Source organism: Anthonomus grandis, chromosome 3, assembly GCF_022605725.1.
Source record: "Anthonomus grandis grandis chromosome 3, icAntGran1.3, whole genome shotgun sequence".
Lineage (NCBI taxonomy): Eukaryota > Metazoa > Arthropoda > Insecta > Coleoptera > Curculionidae > Anthonomus > Anthonomus grandis.
The window spans coordinates 24,788,030-24,815,754 of record NC_065548.1 but is presented as its reverse complement, the minus strand read 5'-3'; the positions used below and the strand labels follow the sequence as shown (position 1 = coordinate 24,815,754).

General features: G+C 31.0%; 2 protein-coding genes across 4 annotated transcripts in view; one reads left to right on the top strand and one right to left on the bottom strand.

The window, feature by feature from the left end:
* The first annotated feature begins 1,223 nt into the window (after positions 1–1,223).
* LOC126734675 (lachesin-like) overlaps positions 1,224–27,725 on the top strand; it is a 768,805-nt gene continuing 742,303 nt past the window's right edge. For all 3 annotated transcript variants that reach the window (XM_050438384.1, XM_050438383.1, XM_050438385.1), the window contains exon 1: positions 1,224–1,661. The gene's annotated coding sequence lies outside the window, so the exon portion shown is untranslated. The remainder of the gene's footprint in view (positions 1,662–27,725) is intronic.
* Positions 10,636–12,444, bottom strand: LOC126734637 (uncharacterized). Its single transcript, XM_050438333.1, has one exon. The coding sequence runs from the start codon at positions 12,442–12,444 to the stop codon at positions 10,636–10,638; it is 1,809 nt and encodes a 602-aa protein (XP_050294290.1).

Below are 27,725 nucleotides of genomic sequence, written 5' to 3'. Positions count from 1 at the left end.
ACACAAGAAGCAAATAGGTAAAAGGATAAAAGGAAAACAAAATAAGTATCAAATAAGTAAAAAGTTCATTCTTTCAGCCTCATTTTTTTATACGGTTTACCTTTAGTTGCTTTGCCTTCTTAAAAAGCATGTAGTCCTTCTTAGTCTTAATAAAAATGGACGTGGTCTTATTGCCAAGACCTATGATATTCAGAGTCAAGTCTTCCTTTCCTTCGCCTGGCCTTAAAAAATTAATGTTTGGTCTCCTTGCTTTTTAGGGAGATAATAGTCTTCCCTCCTGCTTTCGTGGTAATATTTCCAGCCACTTGAACTTCTGATAGAGGGACCTCCATAAAGTCCAAAAGATTACTAAATTTGTTTTCTGCACCATACTTATCATCCTCCTCATCCACAAGGCCGGTAATGCAGAGATTTCTATAAGCTTCCTGGTCTCACCAACATTATGCAAAGCCTTGCTGCTGTGTTTTACGTATAATATCGATTTCAACATTATTCTCACATAATGGACATCGCCATGATGTTTTATTTTCTCTCATCAATTTTGCATCAGCTTCATCAACTCTTCCGCATTTAACATGGTAAAGGCCTCGACAGTCTCTACATACTAATTTTAAATTCGATTTAGCTATATTTTGTTCGCATTTCTTACATACCTTAGTATTAACCATGATTAAAATTCTCTTCTAAACGCCTATGCAAAATCTGTTGATGTATAGACTCGTGTATTTCCAGTGTATTTCCATAGTTAAGCAATGTCGCAAGGCTATAGAAGTGCTGTAACTGTTAATTTATTTAATAATTTGTTTTTTTTTTACTTAGTTGTATTTTCAGCAATTATTTTTGAATTTTTGAATTTGAATAAAATTTTGGAATTTTTTTTAGTGCCTATTTTTTTAGTATCGCCTATATCCAATTCAACGGTTTCAACGGATGCGTTTCTACCGCATCCGTTGAAACCGGACCGTGTGTACCCGTACTAAGGCTGGACACATTAAATCAATCTACTTTATTTTTGTTATAGTTTAGAAAATTTGCTAAATTTCAAGCAAATAAAATTCATCATTTCTTCTTCACTTTCAGCACTTCACACAGTTGGCATATATATACAAATAATAAAAATGTCAAATAAACATATACCCCTCGTAAACTCACACCTTATCGCTCTTTTATCGGCATCATGCACTTACCCATCTTTTTAAACACTACACACAGTCTCCTCAGGCAAAGGGGAGTATCTCCATAAAGCCCTTTCGTCTCCGCACCCCGCACTGTTCCCCTATATCCGTTCCCACTGTCTGGAAATGCGGCGGTGGGGGAAGTTTCCCAGAATCTGCCGCCCTTGGTGTAGTTTTGCTTCGACTTTTGCAAATATTGCGTCTGTAACTGCGAGTCTTTTGCGGTATAATAAGCACGCGAGTTCTCGAAAGCCAAGGTACATTTTATATAAAAAAATTTGTTTGGGTAATTGGTGCGGGCTATTTTATTGGTTTTCCTTTTGATGAGGCGTTTAACTTTTGAAAATAGGGTGGTTTAGTGTTGTGACATAGTGACCGAGATTTTGTGTGAACATAATATACTATTTAAAGTGACAATTTTCGTGTCGATATTAATGGGATTTTAAATATTCTTAGCGGAATATTCTGTTTTTAAAAGAAATTTTGGTAAGTCATATAACACTATTTATATTAAATCCAATTATTTTTTTTCAACATTAATAAATTGTTCGTCAAAGTTTTATATAGTTGTTATCTAGTTGACCTTGTAGTCGTATAAAGTGGTTTATTTCATTGTCGATATTTATTAATTTTCTACTAAAAATGATCATCATTTCATATTGAATTAAATAAAATTCAATTTACATACTATTTGATACCATGAATAATGTTAAAATTTAGTAAAAAAATATTTAAGTTTCAGAATTTATAAAAATGATAATAATATATTAAATTAATTACTTTCCAAAAATACTAAGAATGTGATTAATTAATATTAATATGAATTTTATATTTTGTAAAAAGCAATAGACCATGCCCACTCAGGAATCTATTCTAAATTATTCAATTGGGCGACGTGTAAGTCATTTGCTTATAGAAAAACAAATGATCTGTTCTTCCATCTAACCCACTAGTCTAAGCTATATACTGCTTAGGCCTATTTGCAACTTTAAAAAAATATAGAATACACAGTAATACAAAACATACTACAAACTAAAATAGAGAAATAACTAATTAAATAATTATCTGTTTTAAAAGGCTGAACTGCTGGGACTATAATATAGAATAGAGACAAACTAGGTAATAAAAACAACTAGTAACAAAATTTGCTTTACAAAATGATTACTGTATCATCGTATATATAAATTCAACTGCTTTATAACCAATGTTACATTTAAATAAAAAAATTTTTAATCATAATTAATAGGAATGAAGCGTGAAAGCAGAAGATGTAGTAGTCATAAATAGGCATGATAAAATATCTTTTCGATAGTGAGGAACAGTAAGAGAACTTGTATTTCGCAAATGCCGTTTATATATGTACAATATTTCTAAATTATTTTTTTTTAAAAAGGAAAACTCGGATATTTAAATTTAATAATTTTGTACCACAAAACGTGCCTAAAACCAACCTGCATTTTTATTTTTATGAAAAACTCGATTTCATCTCCGAATACCAAAAATTAGACCTAAGCAGGATTTTGTACTTTTTCTATTCATTTAGATTTAATTTGACTTAACCAACTATTAAAAACTTTATTAACTAATCGAATTGCCATAGCACAAGGGAACCGCTAGGTAATATCTCTGATTATAATGTGCTATATGTTTTTTTTTAAATTCATATGAAGTCATATGATCAAAGAAACTCACAGGTTAGAGTGTATATTTGAAACTAGTGATTTTGATGAGTGTAATTTAATCTATGTAGGTGCAGGTGAAAAATTTATCATATTTTATATGATATTTATGCGTTCTTTCTGCAAAAAATTTTAATTAATTTTTTAAGCCTGACGATGCTTCGATAGGAGCAAAGCTTGTGTAGCTTACGAAAAATAAATTATATTTAATGAGAATGTGGCTTTGTGTTTTTACCTTTGTTTTATTTTTCATGGTTTCTTCTTTCTAATATATATTTAAAAGGATTTTTGCCAAAAGGTAAAATGTTTTAGTATTTTAGCGTCTTATAGACCTAAACGAAAATAGTAACTCAAAGAGCAGAATAAAAGAAAGGATAAAGAAGTCCAAGGAATTGGGAAAGAAAAAAATTTCATTAATACTGATTATTAATATTTGTCATCCAATGGTACTTTTAAATAAAATAAAGGAAATAATGGTGTAATTTATATACGGGATGGCAAAAAAGCTGGGCATTATACATAAAACTTTTTAGTTATATGAAAAAGTTTCCTTAATAATAGTTGTTTCTTTAAATTATCTCATAAATCTCTTAATGTATAAATTTTTTATCTGAAGACAATTTTGTTTTGTTGAATGGAACACCCGGCATATGATTTCATATGTAGGTTCTGATAGGAAAACTAGGATATTGTTTTGTATTTATAATATTATTTTTAATTTTTTTTCGAGTTAGTAACAGCTAAAGAACTAGCACTTTTAAATATTACACTTTTCTTTTTGGCATTATATAAATTTATGTTTGCGAAGGAGCATTTTTAATTATGAACTAAAAATTAACATCTCCTAAGTATAATAGAATACATCTTGACTTAAATAAAAGGCAGTAATAGAAATAATGTGCATGCCAGTTGTTTTCTACAATTTAAAAAAAAGTAAAAAATCTTAAGTAAGAAAAATCATAGTTTCAAAAATAGTAGAATTCAGTAGAATCCTATCATAAATCTAATTATAATATAAAGTTAGCTTTCATGACATTCATAACAAAAAAGTCAATTAAGTAGAAATTTATAGAATAGTTTACTCAACAATTAGTAATCAAAAAGTTCAGAGCCAATATGCTTGTCTTTTTTGCCACTTTATAATAATTATGTTAAAGATCAAAATATGATAATATGATAAAAAAATCTAATTTTTTATTTCTATTATTATGTACCTATGTATTCATTATTGGAAAAGCTAGAGGAGATGCAAGGTCGGTTATTTAAAGGTAAAGTTGGACAGTTTGATGCTCAATAGAACGCTGTTTTAAAACTTAAAAAAAATTAAAAGATTTTTGGAAAAAAAAAAGATTATTCGCGATTTTATTTTTAATATTTTACGACTTTATTTAAGAAAATGTAACGATATCACATTGTTGTTCCTTTTTCTGTAATACGAAATGGTGTTGTCAGATTTTCAAACTGATGTTTCGTATTTGAACTGTCATCAACAACTTTGATTTTTTTAATACGGTCTTGGTTTTTTTGGAGAAAGTTTAAACGCTAACATATAAAGATTTTAAAAATAATATAATTAATAAGGCATTTCTTACATCTAAGGGCCAACATTTTAACAACTTATTAAAGTAGCGCTATATTAAGAACACCGGCAATCTTTGTTTATTTGTTTACTTCATAATTACTTAATATTTTTTCAGTTTACTGTTTATTTAATCGCTAATGCGTATTCATGTCTTTTTTCTCTAAAAAGAAAAAACAAGTTATGATAAGAATTTATTATTTACTATTGAAATTCGCAAACGGCTTGTGAGCGCTAGTTGTTAGATAATTCAAAGAGGAGACGATCGCATTACACTTAGTGTGCTAATATTGATAAGAGTTTAGCTTAGTATGGAAGTTTTGTTAAACCAAAGATTAAATATGGAAGACGAGTCAATCCAAAAGAAGAACAAAGAGTTTTCTTAAACAAAGTAGTATTATCGAGACTATAAGTTTAAAGAGCTTTAAATATTCGCAAATATTAACCTTTCAAAATTCCTATTAGTCAAATACTAGGACCTGACCATATAAAAAAAAATTAATGAAAATGTCAACATCCAACTCCAAGATATGCAGTTTTATAGTAAACGAACAATTTCTTATTATGTCTATAATTAAGACTATTTGTCAATAGAAAACTCAAGGTCGAATCAGAATTTAAGACCGTTATCACCAGGAATGATTTAAAGTATAGGTCAAATGTGGCACAATAAACTAATCGGCCATTTTTTCTTAATTAATTCTAAGATTTAATTTTTGAATGATATGCAAAATTGATTAGAACAAAAGTCATGGATTCCTTAATGGAAGAACCTTTGGATGTTTTAGATCAATTTTCTTGGCAATAGAACAGTGAATAAGATGGCTAGTCAATTTATTAAATAAGTTGTTCTTTAGCAAATAGATTAAAAACAAACCGATCCGTATATTGGCCTCTAGAAGCTTCGACTTACAGCCTTTAGATTTTCTTATTTTCGAATTTCTTTAAAACTATTTTTATCAAAATACGTCACAAAATCTTTAAGGTTTTTGCCTTAACAAGAGAGATGATAGTTATCCCCGCAAAGACTTCGCGTAATCCATAAAATTCACAAACTGGCACGAAAATGCATCCAGGCAGACGAATTGCAATCTGAATATTTGCTCAAATTTTTGTTTTTATTAACCTTTTTTATGTTAATTCTTAGGCTTTCTTATATGCGTTATTGTAAAAAAGGGGTATTTTTAAACCTATTAAAAATATATTATTTGACGCCCTCTAACATATGAGTTCATATGGAAAACAACAATTTAAAATTTTTGAATAAATTGACTTAGAAATCTGAAAAGATTTTAAAATAAAAAAGTGGTTTATTTTTAAACCTATTAAAAAATATTTTCTGATGCCCTCTAACATATGAGTTCGTATGGAAAATAACAATTTAAAATTTTTCAATAGTTATAATACATCGTTGCTTTAGAAATGTAAGGCTGTATTTAAAACAAGTAAACTCGATAATAACAGTTTAAATACGAAACGTGAAAATACCACCATTTTGTAAAAAAAATAGAAGCAATGATAATATTTAACTTATTTTATTATATCTATTTAAAAAGAATCGTGAAATTATAAAAATGAAACCGCCAATATTTGCTATATATTTTATTATTATTCGTTATATATTTCTTTTTAACAATTTCCGAAATTGTTCGTAATTTTTTAAATTTCAGACACTTATAAAATTCCGTAGATTTTCCCTCCCTAAAGCGGCCTCCTATCTCTTATTGAGATGTGATAAGACTTGAATTTGGGAAAACCTGTATTATATTTACTTTTTAAGAGAAAATTTCGATAAAAATGTTTTTGAGTTAATAAATTATGTCATTGAGTAGCTTCAAAAAAATATAAGACTAAATATTTATTTATCTTATTACAAAATAGATATCCTAACATCCTAGTCTACATTCCCGTTGCAAATACATTTTATTTATTTAACTTAAAACTTTAGTAAGTAAAGTTTTTGAACTGTAACTTAACTGGTTTTGTAGAGACAGCAACTCTTTACATCCCTATGGGGAGGAATATATCGCCCACCCGTGAACATGTTAAGGTTCTTTTTCTAAATAAAACCATTAAAATGTATATAAAGAGAGAACTTTTTATAGTATGCTTTTTGTTTTAGGATAACTTGTTTCTATACAATTATATAGGATTTTGGACCGCCAGGCAGAACATAGGAAATCCCATGTAATTTTTAATAGGGTCAAATATTGGCTCTTATAATTATTTTAGAAAAAAGAATGTATAAGAGTAATTGAAAAAGCACTAAAATCTGGAACCGACAAGATAATTTTACTTTTGTAAGTTTGCCCTGTTAGAAATTATTAGCAAAAATCTTGGTGAAAATTTTGTCTTTTTTTTTCGCCCCGTACTTACAGGTATCGCACAAGGTAAAAAATGTAGATAAGGGTAAACTGCAAAGTAAGATTGTCATAATAAAATTGTGGTTTTAATTAAATTGTTATTAAAAACTCGTAAAATCGTACACTTGCACACGATATATAATAATATAAATGTAGTGTGTGGCGTTCAGATTATTTGCATTTCACGTTAATTAAAAAACAACATTTATTTGCCAAACACAGTAATAAGTACAGTATAAATTATTAAATTAAATAGTATGACGCCATTGCTTGCGTCGTCAGAAAGTCAAGACGAAAGAGTGATAGTCGTTCCCGCTTCTACACCTCGCGCGGCGCTCTCCTCGCGCATGGTGACGTCATGATGTGGAAGGGATGCGGTATTGCCAAGCGTTTACAAAAATAACTGTCGACCAGACAACCAGACATATCGCCCCCTTGAAAGCCTCCAGGCTTTAAAAATCATAAATAGGCAGGACAGCAATCTTCGTAACTGGACGCTTATACTCGCCAGCAGCAGTCCTCACTAGTACTGTTCGGATAATACCATCTCCTCCAGGAAATGTTTGTACCACTCGGCCAGTTCGCCATTTTAATGGTGGTAATCCATCCTCCATGATGAGCACAAGAACGCCTAGTTTCAGGAGCTGCGGGTAATTCTGCTTCCACTTCGTACGTATCTGGAGTTCTGTAATGCATTCCTTGACCCAACGAGACCAAAAATGTTGCACCATTTGTTACCTATGTTGGTATTTTGATAGTCTGTTCTCTGCTACTCCCAGTAGATCAAATTGTGGGCACGTCGTCAATGGTTCACCAATAAGAAGGTGCGCAGGAGTGAGAGGATTTGGATCATTCGGATTATCAGAAAGAGGACATAAGGGTCTGGAGTTTAAACAGGCTTCTATTTGAGTAATTATTGTAGAAAAATCTTCAAAAGTTAATGATGAACTACCAACTACACGCTTAAGATGATACTTTACCGATTTAATGCTGGACTCCCAAAGCCCACCAAAGTGTGGAGCGCGAGGCGGCATAAAATTCCATTGTATACCTTGATTTGCTAATTTATCCGAAATAGTAGAAGAGTGTTCTTTGAGAAACGCATTTAAATTATTCACCCACGAATGTTGTCCCTTGATCAGAATAAATTTGTATGCACTTGCCTCTTCGTGACATGAATCTGTACAAACCGGATAAGAAACATTCGCTAGTAAGATCACTTACTAGCTCTATGTGAATAGCCTTGGTAGCAGAACACACAAACAATACTATGTATGCCTTGTTAGTTCTAAAATTACGTCATTTGCGATCCCTAAGGGAGAAGGGCCCTGCGTAGTCAACACCGGACACAGAAAAGGGTCTAAAGGGTGTAATTCTTTGTCTTTGTCAATTTTGCAACAAAGCGAAAACAAGTCAAACAGTCATGGTAAACCTTTTTAATTAAGTTCCTGCCATTGATTGGCCAGAAGCTTTCACGAAGTGATGCCAATGTAAGTTGTGGACCAGCATGAAGTAGCTTAATATGTTCAGAATGTGCGATCAAAAATGAAAGTCTATATTTAGGGGGTAAAACTATAGGGTGTTTCTTTTGATATTCATAATTAGAATGTTGCAAACGACCCCTTACTCGAATAAGATTAAGAGTGTGGTCAAAGAAGGGATTCAAGGTAAGGAGTTTGAATTTATTAGAGACATTATTATTCTTCAGTGCTTTAAATTCTTCAGAAAATGTCGAAGCTTGTACCAAGCTGACAAGTGTATTCAAAGAATTCTCAATTTCCAGAGATAAAAGCTCTCTATTAAAAAAGTCAAATTTAGATTTTAATTTAAGGATGTTTTTAAAGCGTAGCACAAAGGCAAAAGTACAAACCAGTTTAGTTAGATTAGAAAATTTGTCAATTAAAGTAAGTAAGTCATTATTGGTATGTTTTTCGATGGACACATGGAAAGAACTGACATTTCGTAATTCAGGAGTATCAATATTTGGTCAATCTACTATGTCGGTTAGCCACTCATCTTCAGTCAGTCAAGGAGGTCCATGAAACCATAAAGTCGAATTTAACAAGCTTAAAGGTGGAATTCCTCTAGTAAGTAGATCAGCTGGATTGTCTGCGGTACTAATATATCTCCATTCATCAATATGGATCGAATTTGAGCTATTCGATTAGCAATAAATGTCTTTAGACGATGAGGAGATGATCTAATCCAGGCAAGTACTATTGTAGAGTCACACCAGTAGTGCTTAGAGTCCAAAGTAGAGGGTATTGAAGCTAACACAGTATTAGCTAGTTCTGCTAAGAGTAATGCTGCACAAAGCTCGAGCCTAGGAATAGTCAATTCTTTAAGTGGAGAGACTCTAGTTTTTGCACAGAGTAGTTTAGACGAAAACTTGCCTAACGAATCCTTTGAACAAAGGTACACATAGGCACCATAACCTGGCTCTGCAGCATCGGAGAAGTCATGTAATTGCAGCTCAGTAGGATTACCGCAAAGAGTTATTCTTTTATATTTTAAGATTATTCAATTCCACAAGTTGTGTCCTGTAAGATGACCAGATTGTGAAAAGATCCATTGGAATCGATTCATCCCATGATATTTTAAGCTTCCACAGCTGTTGCAAGATGATTTTTTGCCGAGATTGTGACAAGAGAAAGTAGACCAAGAGGGTCAAAAATTTGGGAAATTGATGATAAAATTGTACGCTTTGTTACGCAAGTGCTAGATTCAATAGGACCTATTTTATATTCTAGCGTGTCTGAAATGTGATTCCATAAAAGGCCCAAGGTTTTAAAAGGAATATCTGTATCAAAAGAAATCGAATGTATTGAGGAATCAGAAGTTAAGGTTGGCTCATTTGAAGCCCATTTTCTAAGTGGAAATCCATACTTCATAAGAAGATCATGGATGTCTTCTTTAATTTATCTAAGTTCATCGACTGTTTGTGCGCCGGTAAAAAGGTCATTAACGTAAAAATCACACTGTAATATGTTAGAAATCTTTAGACAGTCTTTTGCATGTATTTTACCTACTTCCTGCAAAGATCTAGTAACCAGAAATGCAGCAGAGGCTGTACCGTATGTAACGGTGGACAAATCGATAAAAAAGTTAAAATCGGCTCATTTAGCACGCCAAAGAATTCTCTGAAGCTTACGATATTCAGGGGCTACATAAACCTGTCGATACATTTTTTCAATGTCACCACTGAGAACTACAGGATGTATACGATACCGTAAGAGAATTGAAAAAAGACTGTTTTGGACATTAGGTCCGACCATAAGTAAATCGTTTAAAGAAAAACCTGAGTCAGATTTACAGGAAGCATCGAAAACGACCCGTAGTTTAGTTGTAGAGGAGCTTAATTTAAGCACACAGTGGTGCGGTAAAAAATCCCCAGAAGTATCATTTTGATTCTCAGATAGGGCCATGTGACCGAGTTTTTAATATTCTGTTATAAAATCTTGATAAGTACGTTTTAAATCAGGGCTTTTATTCAGTTTCCCTTCAAGATTTAAAAATCGACTTGTAGCTGTCAACTTCGAGTCCCCAAGACGATCAATAGAGTCCATAAGTGGAATATCTACTACAAATTTACTATCAGGGACTCTAGAAGTGTGCTGAGAGAAATGTTCCTCGCAAAAGGTTTCCTCTGGTGATAAGTATTTAGTTTTAGGAAGTTCCTCTACCTCCCAAAATTTAGTTAGCTGATTGTCAATTGAAGTCGTAAAAAAGCACTGTGTCTTTGAGCAAAGGCTTGAACTAAGATTAGTTTGTAAAGGACCAGAAATAATCCATCCAAAATGTGTCTTTTGCAAAATTGGAAATTCTCGACCCAATTTTATTTAACCAATATGGATCAGTTCCCAGAAAATGTCTGCTCCGAGCTGTAAGTCAATAGGTTTTGCAGAGCTGAAATCGGGGTCAGCCAATGCAATATTTTTGGGAATATGCAATAAACTGGAGTCAAAGGATATAGCTGGAATATTTCCAGTTATAGATTTAAGTACAAGACACGATATATTCGCCTCAAAGTTAGAAAAATTGGATTGGACTTTAGCAAAAACTCTAGAATTAATGGTTTCAATTTTCTGACTGATACCAGTGATAGAATGTTTAATATTTTCAATAGGAAGTTGTAATAAGTTGCAAAGTCTTTCTGAATTGAAATTGGATTGGCTTCCACTGTCTAGGAGTACTCTACATAAGTGTGACTTATCTGTAGTGTTAAAAACTTTGATGATAGCAGTGGATAATAATACAGTGTTTGAATTAGGTTTTTCATTTACCACTAAACTACAAGGTGCGTATATAAGAGGAGTGTGCATCACATGTGTAGACAAAGAGGTTGTGGCTACGTCTTTCAAGTCAGTCTCAGTGCTGTTGAAATAAGAAGAGGTAGATGTGTTATTATTATTGGTTTGTACAGTCCCAGAATCGGTTCTGTTGAAATGTAGAAGGGTATGGTGGAATATTCCACATTTTCTACATCCAGACGACCTACAGTTTTTAGTTGCGTGGCCTATAGAAAGGCAGTTAATACATAACTTCATTTGTTTAGCATTATTTAATTTTTCAGTAGCAGAAATTTGTAAAAATTGAGGACATGTGTAGATGAGATGTTCTTTTTGACAAAACGTGCATTTTTTATTACTGTTAGTGGCGACAAAGGATTGAGAAGTATTTTTGTGAAAGTTGGAGTGTGATTGGCGAGGCCTTTCGATTTTGTTTGAAGCGTTTCTGAAACAGCTGTTTTCGAAAGACTCTAAAATTCGACATCTGTCTTTTAAAAAATCTATAAGTTCCTTGTAAGTAGGGAGTTCTTCAATAAAGGTTTTGGAATCCCAAGCTCTTCTAGTCACATTGTCAAATTTACCTGTTACAATATGACAGATTAGGGCATCCCAATGTTCTGTGGGCATCTTTAAAACCGTCAAGGCGCCCATGTGCTTCTGTAAGCCGTCAAGTATGACTCTAAGGCCACGTCCAGATTCACGTGATAAAGATGGCAAATTAAAAATAGCCGTTACATGGTTGCTGACTAAAATCTGTTTGTTTTCGAATCTCTCATTTAAGATGTTCCAGGCTACATCATAATTGGCGTCAGAGATTTCAAGTGATGAGATAGTTTCAGCTGCCACACCCTTTAGAGAGAGGCGCAAGTAATGACATTTTTTGGCTGGTGTCAGTTTGAAATTGCTATGTATTAAAGAATTGAAAGTGTCTCTAAAAAACAACCATTGGTCATATGAACCGTCAAACGTTGGAAGGTTTATTGGAGGCAGTCTAATGTTGGCTAAATCATCATTAGAATTAGATGCTAAATTAGTTTCCACGTTTGGAGTTAAAACCTGCGGCTGCATCTGGTCAATTAAAAATTTGCTCGCTTCAGATGTTATGCGGTAGAATTTATTTTCAAATTGTTCAGACTCACTGTCATGTTCATCAAAATCAATATCAGTCTCCGTAGCGGCAATCTTTAACTGAGCAGCGTTAAAATCTTCCAACAATTGATCAGCCCTTTGCGCACGCATTTTGAGTTCCACCAAATCAGTTTGAGAAAGATTTCTGTTTGACTTAATAGTTTGAAAATAGTTTTCAAACCGTGTAAGAGCAGCTTTAGTAGCCTTTCTTTTATTTCTTCCGTAAGCCATCTCGAATAGTTAATAATACAAATGTACAAGTAGTTTCAAAGAAATTGTTCAAAATAGAGGCAAAGTAATAAAACAATGCAATTAAATAGGTTTCTCAGAACACTTAATTAAAATGCATGTAAAGTTATCAAACCTACGTAAGTAACACCAAAAATGTGTAAAATATCTAATAAAGTAGGTATATTAAATATCAAAATTTAATAAAATGTAAATAGTTGAAATCACCATCAAAGGGAGTGTGAAATACCAAAAAAAATGAGTGTAAATAGGTATAGTATACCAGCAAAATGTGTAATATATTGCAACGTAAACAAATGTTAGTTAAAGGTATTAATTTTGTCACCAAAGTAGCATCAAATATCATGAAATCGTTTGTAAATCACTGTAAAGTACCATCAAAGTAACCACCATAAAGTAACACCAATACAAAGCAGTTTAAGTTTATTAAAAAAAATAAACAAATAAATCAAAGAGAGGCCTGTAAAAGTAAAGGAAAGAAAGTGAGAAAGGAACGCACTAACCTGTAGTGAAATAAGCAAAACCAATCGGTGTTCCCTGAGAAGACGGTCTTGTTGTTCCCGTCGTCAAAAAGGCAAAATATCCAAACTTGTGTCGATTGGGTCGGCGGTCGGCGTTTCTTCCAGTTCAAGCCACAAATGCGATAAAAGCCTCGTTGAAAGTCCCGTACGGATGTTGAGATACAGTAAAATTCCGTTCAGGAGTCAAATCCAGCGACGAAGGACCATAAAATGTATTGTGTGGCGTTCAGATTATTTGCATTTCACGTTAATTAAAAAACAACATTTATTTGCCAAACACAGTAATAAGTACAGTATAAATTATTAAATTAAATAGTATGACGCCATTGCTTGCGTCGTCAGAAAGTCAAGACGAGAGAGTGATAGTCGTTACTCGTTCCCGCTTCTACACCTCGCGCGGCGCTCTCCTCGCGCATGGTACGTCGTGATGAGGAAGGGATGCGGTATTGCCAAGCGTTTACAAAAATAACTGTCGACCAGACAACCAGACAATAAACCATCAAGTATTAAAAAAAAACTTTATTTATTAAAGCTAAAATTTTAACTTAAAAAATGTTATGGCTAATGTTCAAATATTCCTCCATAAGCCGCTAAGAATAAAACGGTCATAAAACTCATTTCGAGCACTCTCTGTAAGTTTTATATTTAAATGGCTGTACAGAAAAAATCGTTGGGAGAGAGATGCGGAGACCTAGGTGCCCAATTTATTACGTGTCGCAGGCTAATAAAATTCCCATTGAAAGCATTATTTAGATATTCCCGAACAGCAAGCGTAGTATGTGCCGGGCAATCATCCATTTGATACCAAACCTCTTAATTTTCTCCAGCAAGATCATTTAAACGCGGCAAAAGGCGCGTTAAAAGCGTACCTCAAGTAGTTCTAAATAATAATTTGCATTTCAATTTTGATTAGGAAACATTGGTCCTAAAATGTATTGTCCGAAAATCCGCGCTAGAAAACTTCTTGTGGATACTGAGTTTGTGTTCTCACTTATCCATGTTTGCCCTTTCCATCATATCATAACGGAACTCTTGCCGCCATAATTCATCTCCATCTCTAAGCTCCTGATGTCTTTCATATTTGTACGAGTAATATTTCTTATTTTTTTAAAGCCCGAAACCCATGATCTCTCCAAGATTTCTTGTACCTATTTTTCCTTCATTTTCTTCCAAATGTAAAAAAAGTACTGCAAGTCTCTATATTTTTTTTCGTTTTCTTGCCTTTGATGATTGTTTCATTCATTGTTTGCCTCACATTTACAAATATTTACTACCGTGCCCTTTTGCTTAAATTCTGTAATAGTTCTATTAACTGTTGATTATTCTGATATCGGCCTATTTAGATAAAAAGCTGCAAATAACTCTGAAATTTCTCGGGTATTATTGCCTTGGTAAAACCATTTAACCATTAGTACTATCTCTTCAATAGTATAACTCATAGCTGAGTTTTTTAAAATAGATTTTTAATGCAGTAAACTTATTATCACAAATTAATTGATGTTAATAACTAGTCAGGGAAATAAATTTTGGCTGGCCTACCTGTGAATACGAGGCAATAAAAAAAGACAAATTTTCGTAAAGATTTTTAGCTGTTACTCCTAAACGAACAAACCGAAAATAATGAAAGTTATTTTGTTGGCTGCAGATTTTGATGCTCTTTAAATTAGTCTAATACACTTTTTCTTTAAAATAATTAGGGAAGTAAATATTTGACCCTATTAAAAATTACATAGGATTACAAGTACCGTCTGGCGACCTTATATATTAAAGAGCATGTAAAGATTTGAAAAACTTAAAAAAAAAACTCTTTAAGGTACCTATATGGGTATATGTAATATGGCTATGGAAAGCCTAAGGGCTTATGTATGTCTCTACTTCAGAAAACTCTTTTTTAAAAACATACTACAAAATGAATTTCCTAAGTAATATTACGAATTCAATGTCCAAAAATAAAGGTAGGGTAAACTCGCCATTGGTGGCACTTAAAAAGAAAGCCACAGAAAAGTCTTATACGTACGTCCGATTTTTAAGCCTTTTAATTATTTTTTCTTAATATTGGCATGGATTTTTTGAATCGTCAAAGATACGATTTTCGAAAAATAAAATTTGATTTATAGAAAAAAAAGTCATATTTATTATAATTAAATAAAAATAGAAAAAGGACCAATTGCCCAATTATTGGCACTCCTGTTTTCTTTTAATTTGTGCGCTTAATAATAATTAGGCGTTTACCATAAATAAAAAACCTAATTTTAGGTACTCTTTATTATACCAAGGTTTTTTTTTTCAAGGTATAGGTACATATTTCGAATTTAAAACACAAACATTTTTATCATACCAAATATATAATAAAATTTTAAATGATGCGTAACAAAAAAGAACTTAAAAAAAACAAACAAATTGACTTAAACAATTATTTTGACAAATATTTGATTATCAAAATAAAGAGTTAACATAGGTAAATAACAAAAATTATTTTCATAAAACATAAATATTTACTTAATAACATTAGTCCTATGGGGGAACCTTTGGTGTGATGCTCGTGCTCGAGACAGTTTTACCACTAACCAATTCACAACTCTTTTTTTTTACTCTCGACACGTGTTTCGCTAACGATGTTAGCATCTTCGAGAAAAGATGAAAACTAAACTAAAACTACATACAAATCTTCTTATATACGAATGATAATAATGTAACTAATAGAAGCATGGCCAAACAAATCTTAAACACTAACTAAACTTTAATTGACTATAAGGGATTGGACCTTTATCCCTGATAAGATTTTTTTTTGATTTTTGAATATTGCAAAACTTTTGTATGCATCTAATTTTCTATTGTTATTAACTAGTTTAAGTAATTTTAAGCAAATTTTTGTTGCAATACCATACGATCTTATCTTGACGAGAGGTTTTGATAGGATTTTTAAAGACTTAGGTCTATGAATGGTCTACCAAAGTTCGGCCGAGTTACAAAATCTATTAGAAAACCGAAAAGATAAAATAAAAACCAACGAAAAGTCCGAGATCTATGACATTAATTGCAACGATTGTGATAAATAGTAGATAGCACAAACCAGAAGATCAATTAATGTCAAGATTGAAAGAAGAAGATTAAAGAGAATTAATAAGATTAAAAAAAATAATATCAGATTTAAAGAATATGTAGCTCATATGGAAGAGCTGAAAAGTCAAGTATGGTCATTTTGTAGCGATAGACATCTTAAAATTACTTAAACCAGTTAATAACAATAAAAAATTAGATGCATACGAAAATTTAGTAATATCCAAAAATCAAAAAAACATTCTTAACAGGGATAAAGGTCCAATCCCTTATAGTCAATTATATGGTTTTGTTAAGATTTGTTTGGCCATGCTTCCATGTTTTTTCCGCTCTATTAGTTACATTATTAGTATATAAGGAGATTTGTAACTAGTGTTTGTTTGGTTTAAATCTTCTCCCAAAGATGCTAACATCGGTAGCGAAACACGTGTCACAGTGCAAGAAATAGGCCAATTTTAGCCATAAATTCTTTGAGTTACTTAAGTACCTAATGAACAAGTTCTTTTTAACCCTTATAAGTAGATATTGTCTAGGTAGGTAAATATGGAGGTATAAGTATTATAGGTACCTAAATTGTGCAATCTTAAATGCAAACAGGTAGTTATATTTTATGGTATATAATGTAGATATATCCTAAAAACTTAATTTATTTTTCAGTATTTTTGCGAATTTGTTGTAAGAATGTCAAAGTTTAGCCCCGTAGTGTGTAAAGGTGTTTTAGATTTTAAAGCAAGGACTATAGTACTAAACGTACATGATGCACTTGTGCATCAAATGCCTCTAAGTACTGTTAGAAATCTAGTTTCTACATGTGCCAATATGACAGGCATAAGTAAAGCAACAATTTACAGACTTCCTAGTGACAGAAAAAGTGAAAACCGTGAGAACTTGCCTAAGAAGAGTGTAAAGAAAACTGCCGGTAGGAAGCCGATAGCAGTTGATGATACAGCAAAGCATATCATCAGGAGGTCAGTACATTCATTTTATATTAAGAATGAAATCCCAACTATCGACAAAATTTTGACACTTATAAAAGAAGACGAAAATGTAACAGAAATGAGAAGAAAGAAATTATGGAAAATTTTACACGAATTACATTTTTCTTGGCAAAAGCAAAATAGAAAATCTATTTTAATAGATAAAGAAGAAATAGTCTGTTGGAGAAGAAAGTATTTAAGGCAAATTAAGGAGTATCGAAAGGAAGGAAGAAACATTTATTATTTGGATGAAACCTGGCTTAACGAAGGACACACCGTGAGCAAGTGCTGGCAGGATAAACAATGTTGGAAGCTCCCGTCAGGCTTTTTTAGAAGGTTTATCGACTGGCTTGAAGTCTCCTTCTGGTAAGGGCCACAGATTAATAATTACACATATTGGGAGCTATAAAGGATTTTTAAATGGCGGTCTGTTTGAATTCGAATCGAAGTCAGCTAAGGATTACCACGAAGAAATGAACGCTGATGTTTTTGAAGATTATTTTTCCGAAATGATCAAGTCAATTCCCGAAAATTAAATTACTGTTATGGACAATGCCAGCTACCATTCAAGATTAATAGAAAAATTACCATCATCGTGCTGGCGAAAAGGGGAAATAACAAACTGGCTTACCGAAAAAGAAATACCTTTTGGAGATGACGCGGTAAAAGCAGAGCTTCTGACAATAGTTACAGAAAATAAATCAAAATATAAAAGACACGTTGTTGACGAAATGGCAAAACAACACAATATAACTTTACTTCGTGTGCCACCTTACCATTGTGAATTAAATCCTATAGAGTTAATTTGGGCTCAAGTAAAAGGATTTGTGGCTAGAAATAATAAAACCTTTAAATTGAAAGATGTGAGAGAACTTCTGAAAGCAGCAGTGGATAATATTACCCAAGAAAACTGGAGCAATGCTGTGAATCATGCTATAAAAGAAGAAGAAAAGATGTGGACCCTCGATAATCTTCTAGAAGAAACTGTCGAACCCTTAGTTATAACAGTGAGAATGTCTGATTCGGATGAAAGCGATGAGAGTAATGAAATGTGTGATTTATAAATTGATTTTTTTTGTATATTTCGTAAATATTTTTATTGTAATATATGTAAATATGGTTAATAAATTAAAAGATCCTTATATTTATGTACCTTTCTTATAAATGACAAGATATGTTTGGAGAGTTGCATTTTTTATTGGTTGGTATTAAGAAAATTAAATTTTACAACAATTTTTTAAACATTTAAAAAACAATCAAATTGCGGTATTAATCAAATTTTTATATTTCATTTTATTTGCCATAGTTTTATAATGAGGCTTTTTCGCTTTTAAGAAATGTTTCTTGTTTAATTTAATAAATATAGGTTAACCCTACCAACCATACTTTTTCTAAAAATTTTTATCTAATAGATAATAGATAAAATCCAATATTATTTATAAATTTTTCATAACAGATAATTATTTAACTTAAAAATTAAAATCAATATCGATAGCCGGGATGACACTGGCAACCCGTTTGTCATAAAAATGAACTCAAAACCATTGTTCCGAATTTTACGACCTATTGTATTTGAGACCATACAGGACTTGTCCACTTAAAATTGGTAAAAACAGCCTGGTTTATCATTTTGTTACATGTAGAAAAATGGAAGACTCACCCTATATTTATGCTACTTCTGCATAAATAATGAGGCACTGTGCTCTCACCAAAAAGAAAATAGAGTATAGTTTTGGTCCACCACAGCACCCGTATCTGGGAAGTATAAGGCAAAGAGGCTCTGCCTTGGTACTTGTTAATTTCTTGCCTTCTTGAATCAGGGCATAAACCACAGGGCATATTCTGATGTTTTTTGGCCCATCCATATCTTTGCATGATTTTTAAGAGATAGTACTGGTACTGCTCTAGCGGGACGTTTAACGTAAATATTGTTTCCCTGTATCCTATTATATTGTTTAAGAATTGATACTAACAGAATGAACATTTTGAACCTCAGTTTTTAGTTCGTTGTCAGTAATATTAGGGTTTCGTAATGCCTGAAGGCGAGTAAACTTATCTTGTTGGACTAGTATGTCTTTCTCTTAAATCACCAGTCCGTACCATAATCTTCCTATAGAGCTCTTGGTAGAATTTACAGCTTCTGCGACATTGTGGATGTTTATAACACTTTGTATCTTAACAACAGCTTGTAGCTGTGTGTCACAATTATGATGCTGCGTTTGCATATTGACATACACACTTTTTTTTCTTATTGTCAAGACAATTTGTATATTTTTAATGTTTTTGTAGTATACTTTAAAAAAACACAATTCAAGGCCATATCTAAGACCAACCTATATGACATAATTAGTAAGAAGTATATCTAACTAAATATCGCACCACTTTTTCTTTACAAATATTTCTTTAACCCCCTATTTTATATAGAGGTGGAAAAATTTAAGATGTTTTAAGGTCTGAAACTCCATCCTAATGGACTAATTCTCCTATGTTTCAATTTTAAAATATTAGCTATGCGTTAAAACGATACGAAAAATTAGTTTATTAATGCTGAAATAATAATGCTGAATAAGAATTGTTCAGTAAATTGGCCCTACATTAAAGAAAACTAATTGGACCGAAGCTCATAGAGTGCGCAACTATTTATTTGAATAGCTTAAAGTGAGGTTCTTTATAGACGAAAATTGACTTGCCTCTTTCCTTCCTCAACGATTTTAAATGATGGCTGTAATGCTTTACATATAAATTAACTGACATTTAAGGATTAAGTATCTATTATCAAAAATCAAAATTAATAAGATATTAATACGACTTATAAAAAGCTTAGAAAATATTTTTAATTATAATCAATTCTATTATAACTGTCATAGTACTAATATTTTAAAGATAAATATCTTTTATTCTCCGGTTGGTCGGAAATTAAATTCGAAATTGGAAAAGGAATACGGTTTCTACGCTTTTTATTTGCAAACAGTTTCAGCGAAATAAGCGTTTATAACAACCGTTATTTTTAAAAAAGGGTATTGAGTTCTTTAAAATAAATTTAACAACCATGCAGGCTAAACAGTACACGATTTATTTTTATAATGAATAGTTCAAAATAATAACTTCAGCCTGTCTGGGTATCTGATGATTGCTGGTAACCAAAAAATACACTAACTTGTTAGGCTAGAAACCGCAGAAGTACTGGCCCCCAACCTATAAGCGGGATAGTTGAACGTGTAGCTCTCGCATCACTAAGGAGTCCGCTTGACAGAAAGACCTTCTGAAAATGCATAGAATAGGCTATGGCATAAAACAGGCTAAAGCATACATAACGCTTCTAAAAATTTGGTTGATGATGGTTTTTTTAATTAGATACTGACACCGAAGAAGTTATTTCGTGTTAATAAGTGGCGTTGGTCTTAAAAAAAGCATCAAACCATATCAGAAATTGTCAGTATTCAGTCAGTATTCACTTACTCGGTTCATATATCTAGGTAATATTTACACTTTATTCAATGACTTAAAATTTTGCAGAACAAAGCACTTCATTGGCTTTTCATGACTATTGGCTTCTGGTAACCCTCCAAGGCGTACAAATATACCAGGATACCTATCTGTAAAGAAGCTCCACTAACTAGCAACCATCTCCCCCAAATTCAATTTATCACTAAAATGCAACAAACTAATTAGAATAGTTCTAATTATTCCTTTATTTAAATAATTAAGTAATCAAATACTGATATATTTTCATTTGCATTATATCAATAAACTCAAAAGAAAACATTTTTAATCAACTATATTTAACATATGCTTACATCATTTTAGATAATTTGTATTTAAATAAAGAGATTATTGTATCATTATATTAAAGTAAAAAAGATTTTTTTTGTACAGTTCATTAGTTAGCTAATTTAGGAATCTGTTTACGTTGTGTAACATAGTAGTAGCGGTAGGGATCCAGGATTGAGTAATTTTTCTTATTATATTATTTCATTAGAAGTCTAATTTAGGTTCATTTCTGAAGTTATTATTTTCATATTTTTGTTAGAAGAAAATAGCATTAAAAGCAAACTAAAATATTCTTAAAAAATATGTTTTTTATTCCTAGTACAGACTTTTTGATTTGTGAAAACTATTTTAAATAACTGAGGGATTTTATTTATTGAATCTTATATATTTTTTAATATATTTTTGTTTAATTTACGATATAGAGAGTCATACGTCAGTTGTGCTAATATTTAGAGGATAAAAGTTTTATACTTATTCTTTGTTTAGGTTAGAAATGGAATTTTAAATAGCAATTTATCTTTTCAAAGAAGCCTGGAAACGCAAGCGGTAATAAAGGGTATACAATTTATATAGAGTTATTGTTATTTAAAATGCTAATACAGCTATAAAAATACAACCTCAATTATTTTTGCTTATTTAATTTTCTTTCTATTTTGATTTCTTTATTTATTAGTAAATTTGCATAAATCTAAAAGAATTTATTATAAAATAATGTAGATAGCTTAAATTGATACTAAAATATAAACACATCCCCAAAAGTCTTGAACCCCTAGGAATTTTGTATAAAAATATTTGGTTGACGTTCAGTTTCTAGGTATGTAAAGTATTTTGTTTTAGCAAAGAACAAAAAAATGTTTTTAAGAAACTGTTTATAGCATAAGCATTTTTGATAATATGACTCTACATATTTCTGGTTTCTTATTCACATTGTGTGTATGTTTTATTTGAAAATGCCGGGAAACGTAATTTCACTGTTTGATAGAGTAAGAATAGCGGCTTTGCAACAACAACATTTATTAAATCATGTAATTTCAAATCTTCTGGGTATTTCTAGAAGTTCAGTAGTTCATATTGTAAATTTAAACCAAGGAATTGGAAACGTTGATTAAAGACGTAGACCCGGCCTAAGAGTAACAACTGAAAGAGAAGATCGCTATCTAACAAATTTTGTCCCTCGAAACCGTATAGTTTCAATTACAGCGTTACGTGTCCATTATTTAAGGACATACCGAATACCAATATCAGCAACTTCTATAAGAAGGAGGCTTCATGCTGCCAATTTAAGATCTAGAAGAGTTTTACGTCTTCCTAGGCTATTGTTTTGACACATAGCTGGACGACTTTATTGGCCACAGGAATATAGAACATGGCTTTTACCCCAGTGGCATAACGTGCTTTTTCGGATGAAACGAGACTTGGTTTAGTAAGTGACAGTTGGTGCCGTCGAGTGTGGAGGACATCTGGAAGGGAAGAAAGACTGGCTGTTTTTCGAGAAATTGTTCCACACCAAGAAGGAACCATTATGTTCTGGGGGGTATAATGTTTAATCGCCGCACACCTCTTATTGCGATTGCTAGGACTATGAATGGCAACATGTATGCAGCAAACATAATAGGTATAATTTACCACTTCGTACAAAATATTATGGATATAATTTTATATTTATGGATGACAATACAAGGCCCCATCACACCAGAAGGGTGCAAGAGGTTTTAGAAGATGGAAATATTATGAGATTAGGGTGGTCGGCCAACTCTTCTGATATGAATCCGATCGAATATGCATGGTATTTTGGTTAAAGGAGGATTCCATAATTACCTTTGACCATTCAGGAAGTAATAATTTCAATCAAGATAAATTGAACAATATCCTCCAAGAAACCATAAATAAACTTATTGTTTCTATGCATAGGCATGTCGATTCTTGTGGCAGAGAAGGGGAAGAAATATTGATTATTAAATACGTTGTTACCTTTATTATGTAACATTATAAAAAAATATGTAAAAAGAAAATGTTATTGATTTCATGCCTATTTTTTTGTTTTTTTTGGCCCTAGGTATAAAATTGTTAGAACACCACAATGCACCTCTTTTTATTCATAATTAAGCAGATAAAAAAGGGTAGTAACGATGTAAAAAAAGCTAAACTATTTCGAAAAAATGGTGGGGTCCAAGAATTTTGGCAACGTGTGTATTATGCAGTTAGCAATTTCAACTACAAATTTAATTTTTTAGCACAATATGTAAATCTTATTAAGTATTTAATTGTTTACATGATTTATGATAAGCTTCCATTAAAATTTTCTGAAAATATAAACTATATAAATTTTCTAAAAAATATAAGTTCAAATTATATATATTATAAACAACAAATTACAATTTTAAAAAAGTAACTAAATATCAAAATGTTTGATTTTTAGAATAAATTTCTTGTACTTTATTTTATTATTTTTTAGCAGGCTTTATTTAGGTAACTTAAATAAAAAGCTTAAGCCTATTAAATTAGATAGCCGGCAATAGCAGATTTGCTAAGTCAGCCTAATTTTAATCCTTTTTCATCCCTTAAGTACGAATGGACGAGCGGTTAAAAGTGAAATAGCTAAGAATTTATTCATTTTCGGATTTACAGACTGATCAAGAGTGCGAAAGTGTAACAATCAAATTTAATATATTTATCTTATTCTTACAAATTATGAGGAAACAATAATCTAATAAAATATTATTCTATATTTGATGTTATACAGTGTGTCCAAGATAAAGATATTATTATAGAGATCTTGAAACATAAAAAAAATACAAAGATGTTCAAACCAGAGAAAAGTCGCGCATTTTCAAGCCTAACAATATGTCGTTTAGAAAGTTTTAAAATTCCGAGTAGTTTCGGAGATATGCCCAAAAAACCGAAATTTGCCGATTTCGTTTTTATTTTTTTCTGACGTTATTTAACGAGATATGGAAAAATAAAAGATACTTTCAGCTTTGCAAAACAGCCTTGAGAGGTTTTCTGTACGACGTTTCGTTTCGGAGAAACCATCATCAACATAATATTTATATATGGCGCATAAAAAAAGTGTACCCTGTATTAAGTAGCATATCTTAAAACTAATAAAAAGATGTAAAACACAATATATATTACAATATTTAAATTGGAAAAATGGGTTTCTCTTTTATTTTCCAAGATATCTATGATGAAGACATTCTTATCTTGGACACACTGTATATAAGGTATTATGATATTTATTTTTTTGCAAATGATTGAAATTGGTAATATATGTATATAATATATAATATGTAGTTTATGTATATATGTTTATTTATATAAACTGTGATTTTTTCAAAATATTATATATGAACATAAAATTAATATCCGCGAGTTAAGAATATTTAAGTTTAAAATTAGTAGGTCCTCTTTTTCTGTAATATTCTTCTAAATTTTACATAGGCTTTTGACTGGATTGTTAGCGAAATACATGTAAGGTATAAACAAAGAGTTTTGGTTAGTCGTAAGTTTTGTGAATTGAATGTCACCTGAGGTCCTCATGAATTCCAACAATTAGAAAATTACACCAAAGAAAAAACGCTTTAATATTGGAATGATTATTAGTATAATTTTAGTAAAGCTAATTGAATTGTGAAGAATTTCTAAATATCATAAAAATATTGCAATCTTTAGTTATATTTAAAGGCCTAAGTCAATAGTAAGAAGAAGAAATTTAAAGATATTGTACTCTTGGGACCATTATCTTACACAAACGGTGTCATAAATTACTGGAACTTTTATTGAAGTTTCCAGAGGTCAAAAAAGTTAGGAAAAAATCAAGTGTCTTTGTCTTATAAATATCCTATATTCTAGAGAGTAAGATGAACCAGAAGTTTACATGAGGATTTTAATGAAATTCTTGAGCCTCACCCAGAGTTATCAGAGGCTAAAAAAATAGCAATAGATCATTTTAATTGTCTCGTGTCATCATGTCTTGGATCAGGTCTAAAGATCTTGAACTTGATTTATCATTCTCTGAATTGAATGAACAATTGTCTTACAGAATATTCAAACTTCTCGACGAAAGAAATTCTAATTATAGCTTATATTCGTAAGCATGGATAAAATCCTAAAAGACAATCTACGAAACTTAGAGTTTGCTCTCGAAAAACTACTGGTTAATGAATGGAATGTGACGATTGGAACTACTGATTTGTGGAGCCTTAGCAAAAGTTATTAAAAGCCAAAGAACTTTAAAAAATCAACCTTGATTTCACATCTGCAAATTAGCTGTCAAGATGTTAATTTAATTAAATTACTGACATTCCATATAAACCTAGAATTTTTTTTTAAAAGTGGCAGTTTCAAAGTTTGGAATTACTTAAGACGTACGTACATCTTTTTTTTCCAATAAAAGTTGCATTATAATTGATAAGTAACAAAATAGTATAATATAAGTATCAAAATCTTATAATTTTTTTAATCTTAGTAGGCTATTCCTCTAGATTTTCTGTGGTAATGGTACTCAAATAATTAAAGTAAACCATATACCCAGAAAATTTTAGACAATAATATTTTATATCTATTTGCTGAACTATGAAGTACTAAAATGAAGTAATTTTGGAACTTGTATAGAATCTAAGTAAAAGTAATAGACTAAAAATTATCACAAACAAAATGTATAAGGACATTTTCCAAATAGAAAGAAAAATAAAGCACTTAGGGAGGAGGGAAAAGCATTGAAAGAAAAACTGGAAGAGTAGAGTGGGATTTCAAAAGATTCAAGCTTGTCATAGTGGACTACAGGAGAAAAACAGGATGATTATTCGGATTTTAGGCAGACCCTAAATTTAATAAACCTAAAATCTCCTCGGACTGTACTAAAGATGAACGCGCCGAGCAAAAACTTTTATATCACCTAAAGGAAGCAAGACTTAACTTATAGCAATCAGTTATTAAGAATAAGGTTTAATCATTGATGGTCAAAAACAAACATTAAAAAAGCATAAATGAGACGCAAAATCATTAACTAATCGACCTAAGCAAGACTCAACCAATAATAACAAAGGCAATACTCTAAACGAAACGAAATCAGTTTTAAACTGCGAAAGAAAAATTTACGAAGTGCTAGCATAAGCAGTACAGCATAGGTAAAAAGATCGCAAGTTTGTATTTTTATTGTAGCTTTCTTATATGTTATTTTCATAGTTTTATATATATTTTAAAAATAGGTTATAGCTTTTAACAATTTTACATATCAATTGTCTAAAAAGCTGTGTTAAACTTTTAGTTTTGAAATACTGACTTTATAAATTAAGATTTTAATAATTTTCTTAAACAATTTCTCAATTAAATTAATAAATATTTAATGTATTTTAAGTTATGTGACAATGCTTTTAATTATTGATGATAGCATCTTCAGGTAACTTGAACATTCTTCATAAGTATTTTGATATATAGCACTGCAATATAGGAAGTGTCAATAAGAAATTCAATGAAACATTATGCCGTATTGGTGCTGGTGGTATGGCGCTATTTATTAAAATATGGTAACTTAGAGGCCCTGTAGTGTTTAATATTACAGGATATTCGTTGGTCTGCAATGAGAAATGATTATAAGAACTATGACGTAATAGTATGCATAAAAGAAGATTATGATGACCGGTCATAATATAGAATAGAGAATTTGGCAGCAAATAAAGACGTAAGTATTTACCTAAAAAAATATATTAATTTAGTCAAATGATATTTATAGGCCCTTTGCCGTAAATATTTTAGAATTAAATTTAGATATTTTAGGTTTTATAGAGAATAAAACTTAAATAATTGAAAGGATAAAAAGGATTTTAAACAGTTGACTGCGGGAGATAAACTTAGATATTATGCCAAAAAATAAACAAAACGCAAGAATAATTTTAATAATTATAGTATAATTCACTAGTCTATAATTATACTCGAGTGCAAAACCAATCACAAAGGTTTATAGACCATATTTTCCTTAGAACTTTTAAAATTGAAGAAGTAAAAAATATTAAATCTTCTCGATACAAAAGTAATAGTGCTAACCATTTCCGTATAATAGCCTAGCATGCATGCCCCTTTATACCAATAATATCACCATGGCTGTTATAAAAAGATAAACGGAAAGAATTTATTACGAAAATATTGCATTATGTAACAAAAATTCGGAACAATTTTACTACAAACAGCTAAGTATATGTTGTTAATTTTTTTGACAAACAAATAGCTTAAAAAAACACATCAAAATGTACTTTGAATAGAAAAAAAACATAGAAGGAAATCGTGGAGAACTAATATTTTTTTTAAAGTACTAGTGTCAAAATATTTGATGTTTGAAAAAATTAAATAATAAAAATTTAAAAAAAGGGGTTTGACTTAATATTTCTTACAATACATTTTAGTAAAACAAAATTAATTACATTTAGTTCCAATTACTGCAATATTCTGGCCTATGGTCAGATTCATTTAAGCTGTGGCATAGGTAACACATTTATCGAACGAGTGAACCACATAAGGTACTTGGGTGTCGATATCGATAAAAACTTATAAAACTTGATAAATACGTGGGATATAGGTATATTTTTAATAAAATAAAATAATATAAGATATACGATATCTACAAGGTATATATCATTTTCTAGTAGGCAGTCATATACAATATGGTATAACCAGTTGAGAAATGACTTCCGATAATATAATAATAATAATAATAAATGACTTTTATTAATCAGATAACAATATTTTTACAATTTTTTAAACAATTTGTTTAGTTCCCACTTGGCGCAGTTTAGGTAATAGCTACTCTACTGAACCAAGTAAAGACCATGCTTAGAAAATTAAACTAAGTATATTATGGCGCAACCATAAAAAAATCATAGAACCTCCTATCTACCAAATTTAGTTTTAAAGAAACAAATCACAAAATTATATAAAA

Bases quoted from the DNA above. Each gene is read 5' to 3' on its own strand.
- LOC126734637 (XM_050438333.1), bottom strand. From the start codon at position 12,444: ATGGCTTACGGAAGAAATAAAAGAAAGGCTACTAAAGCTGCTCTTACA.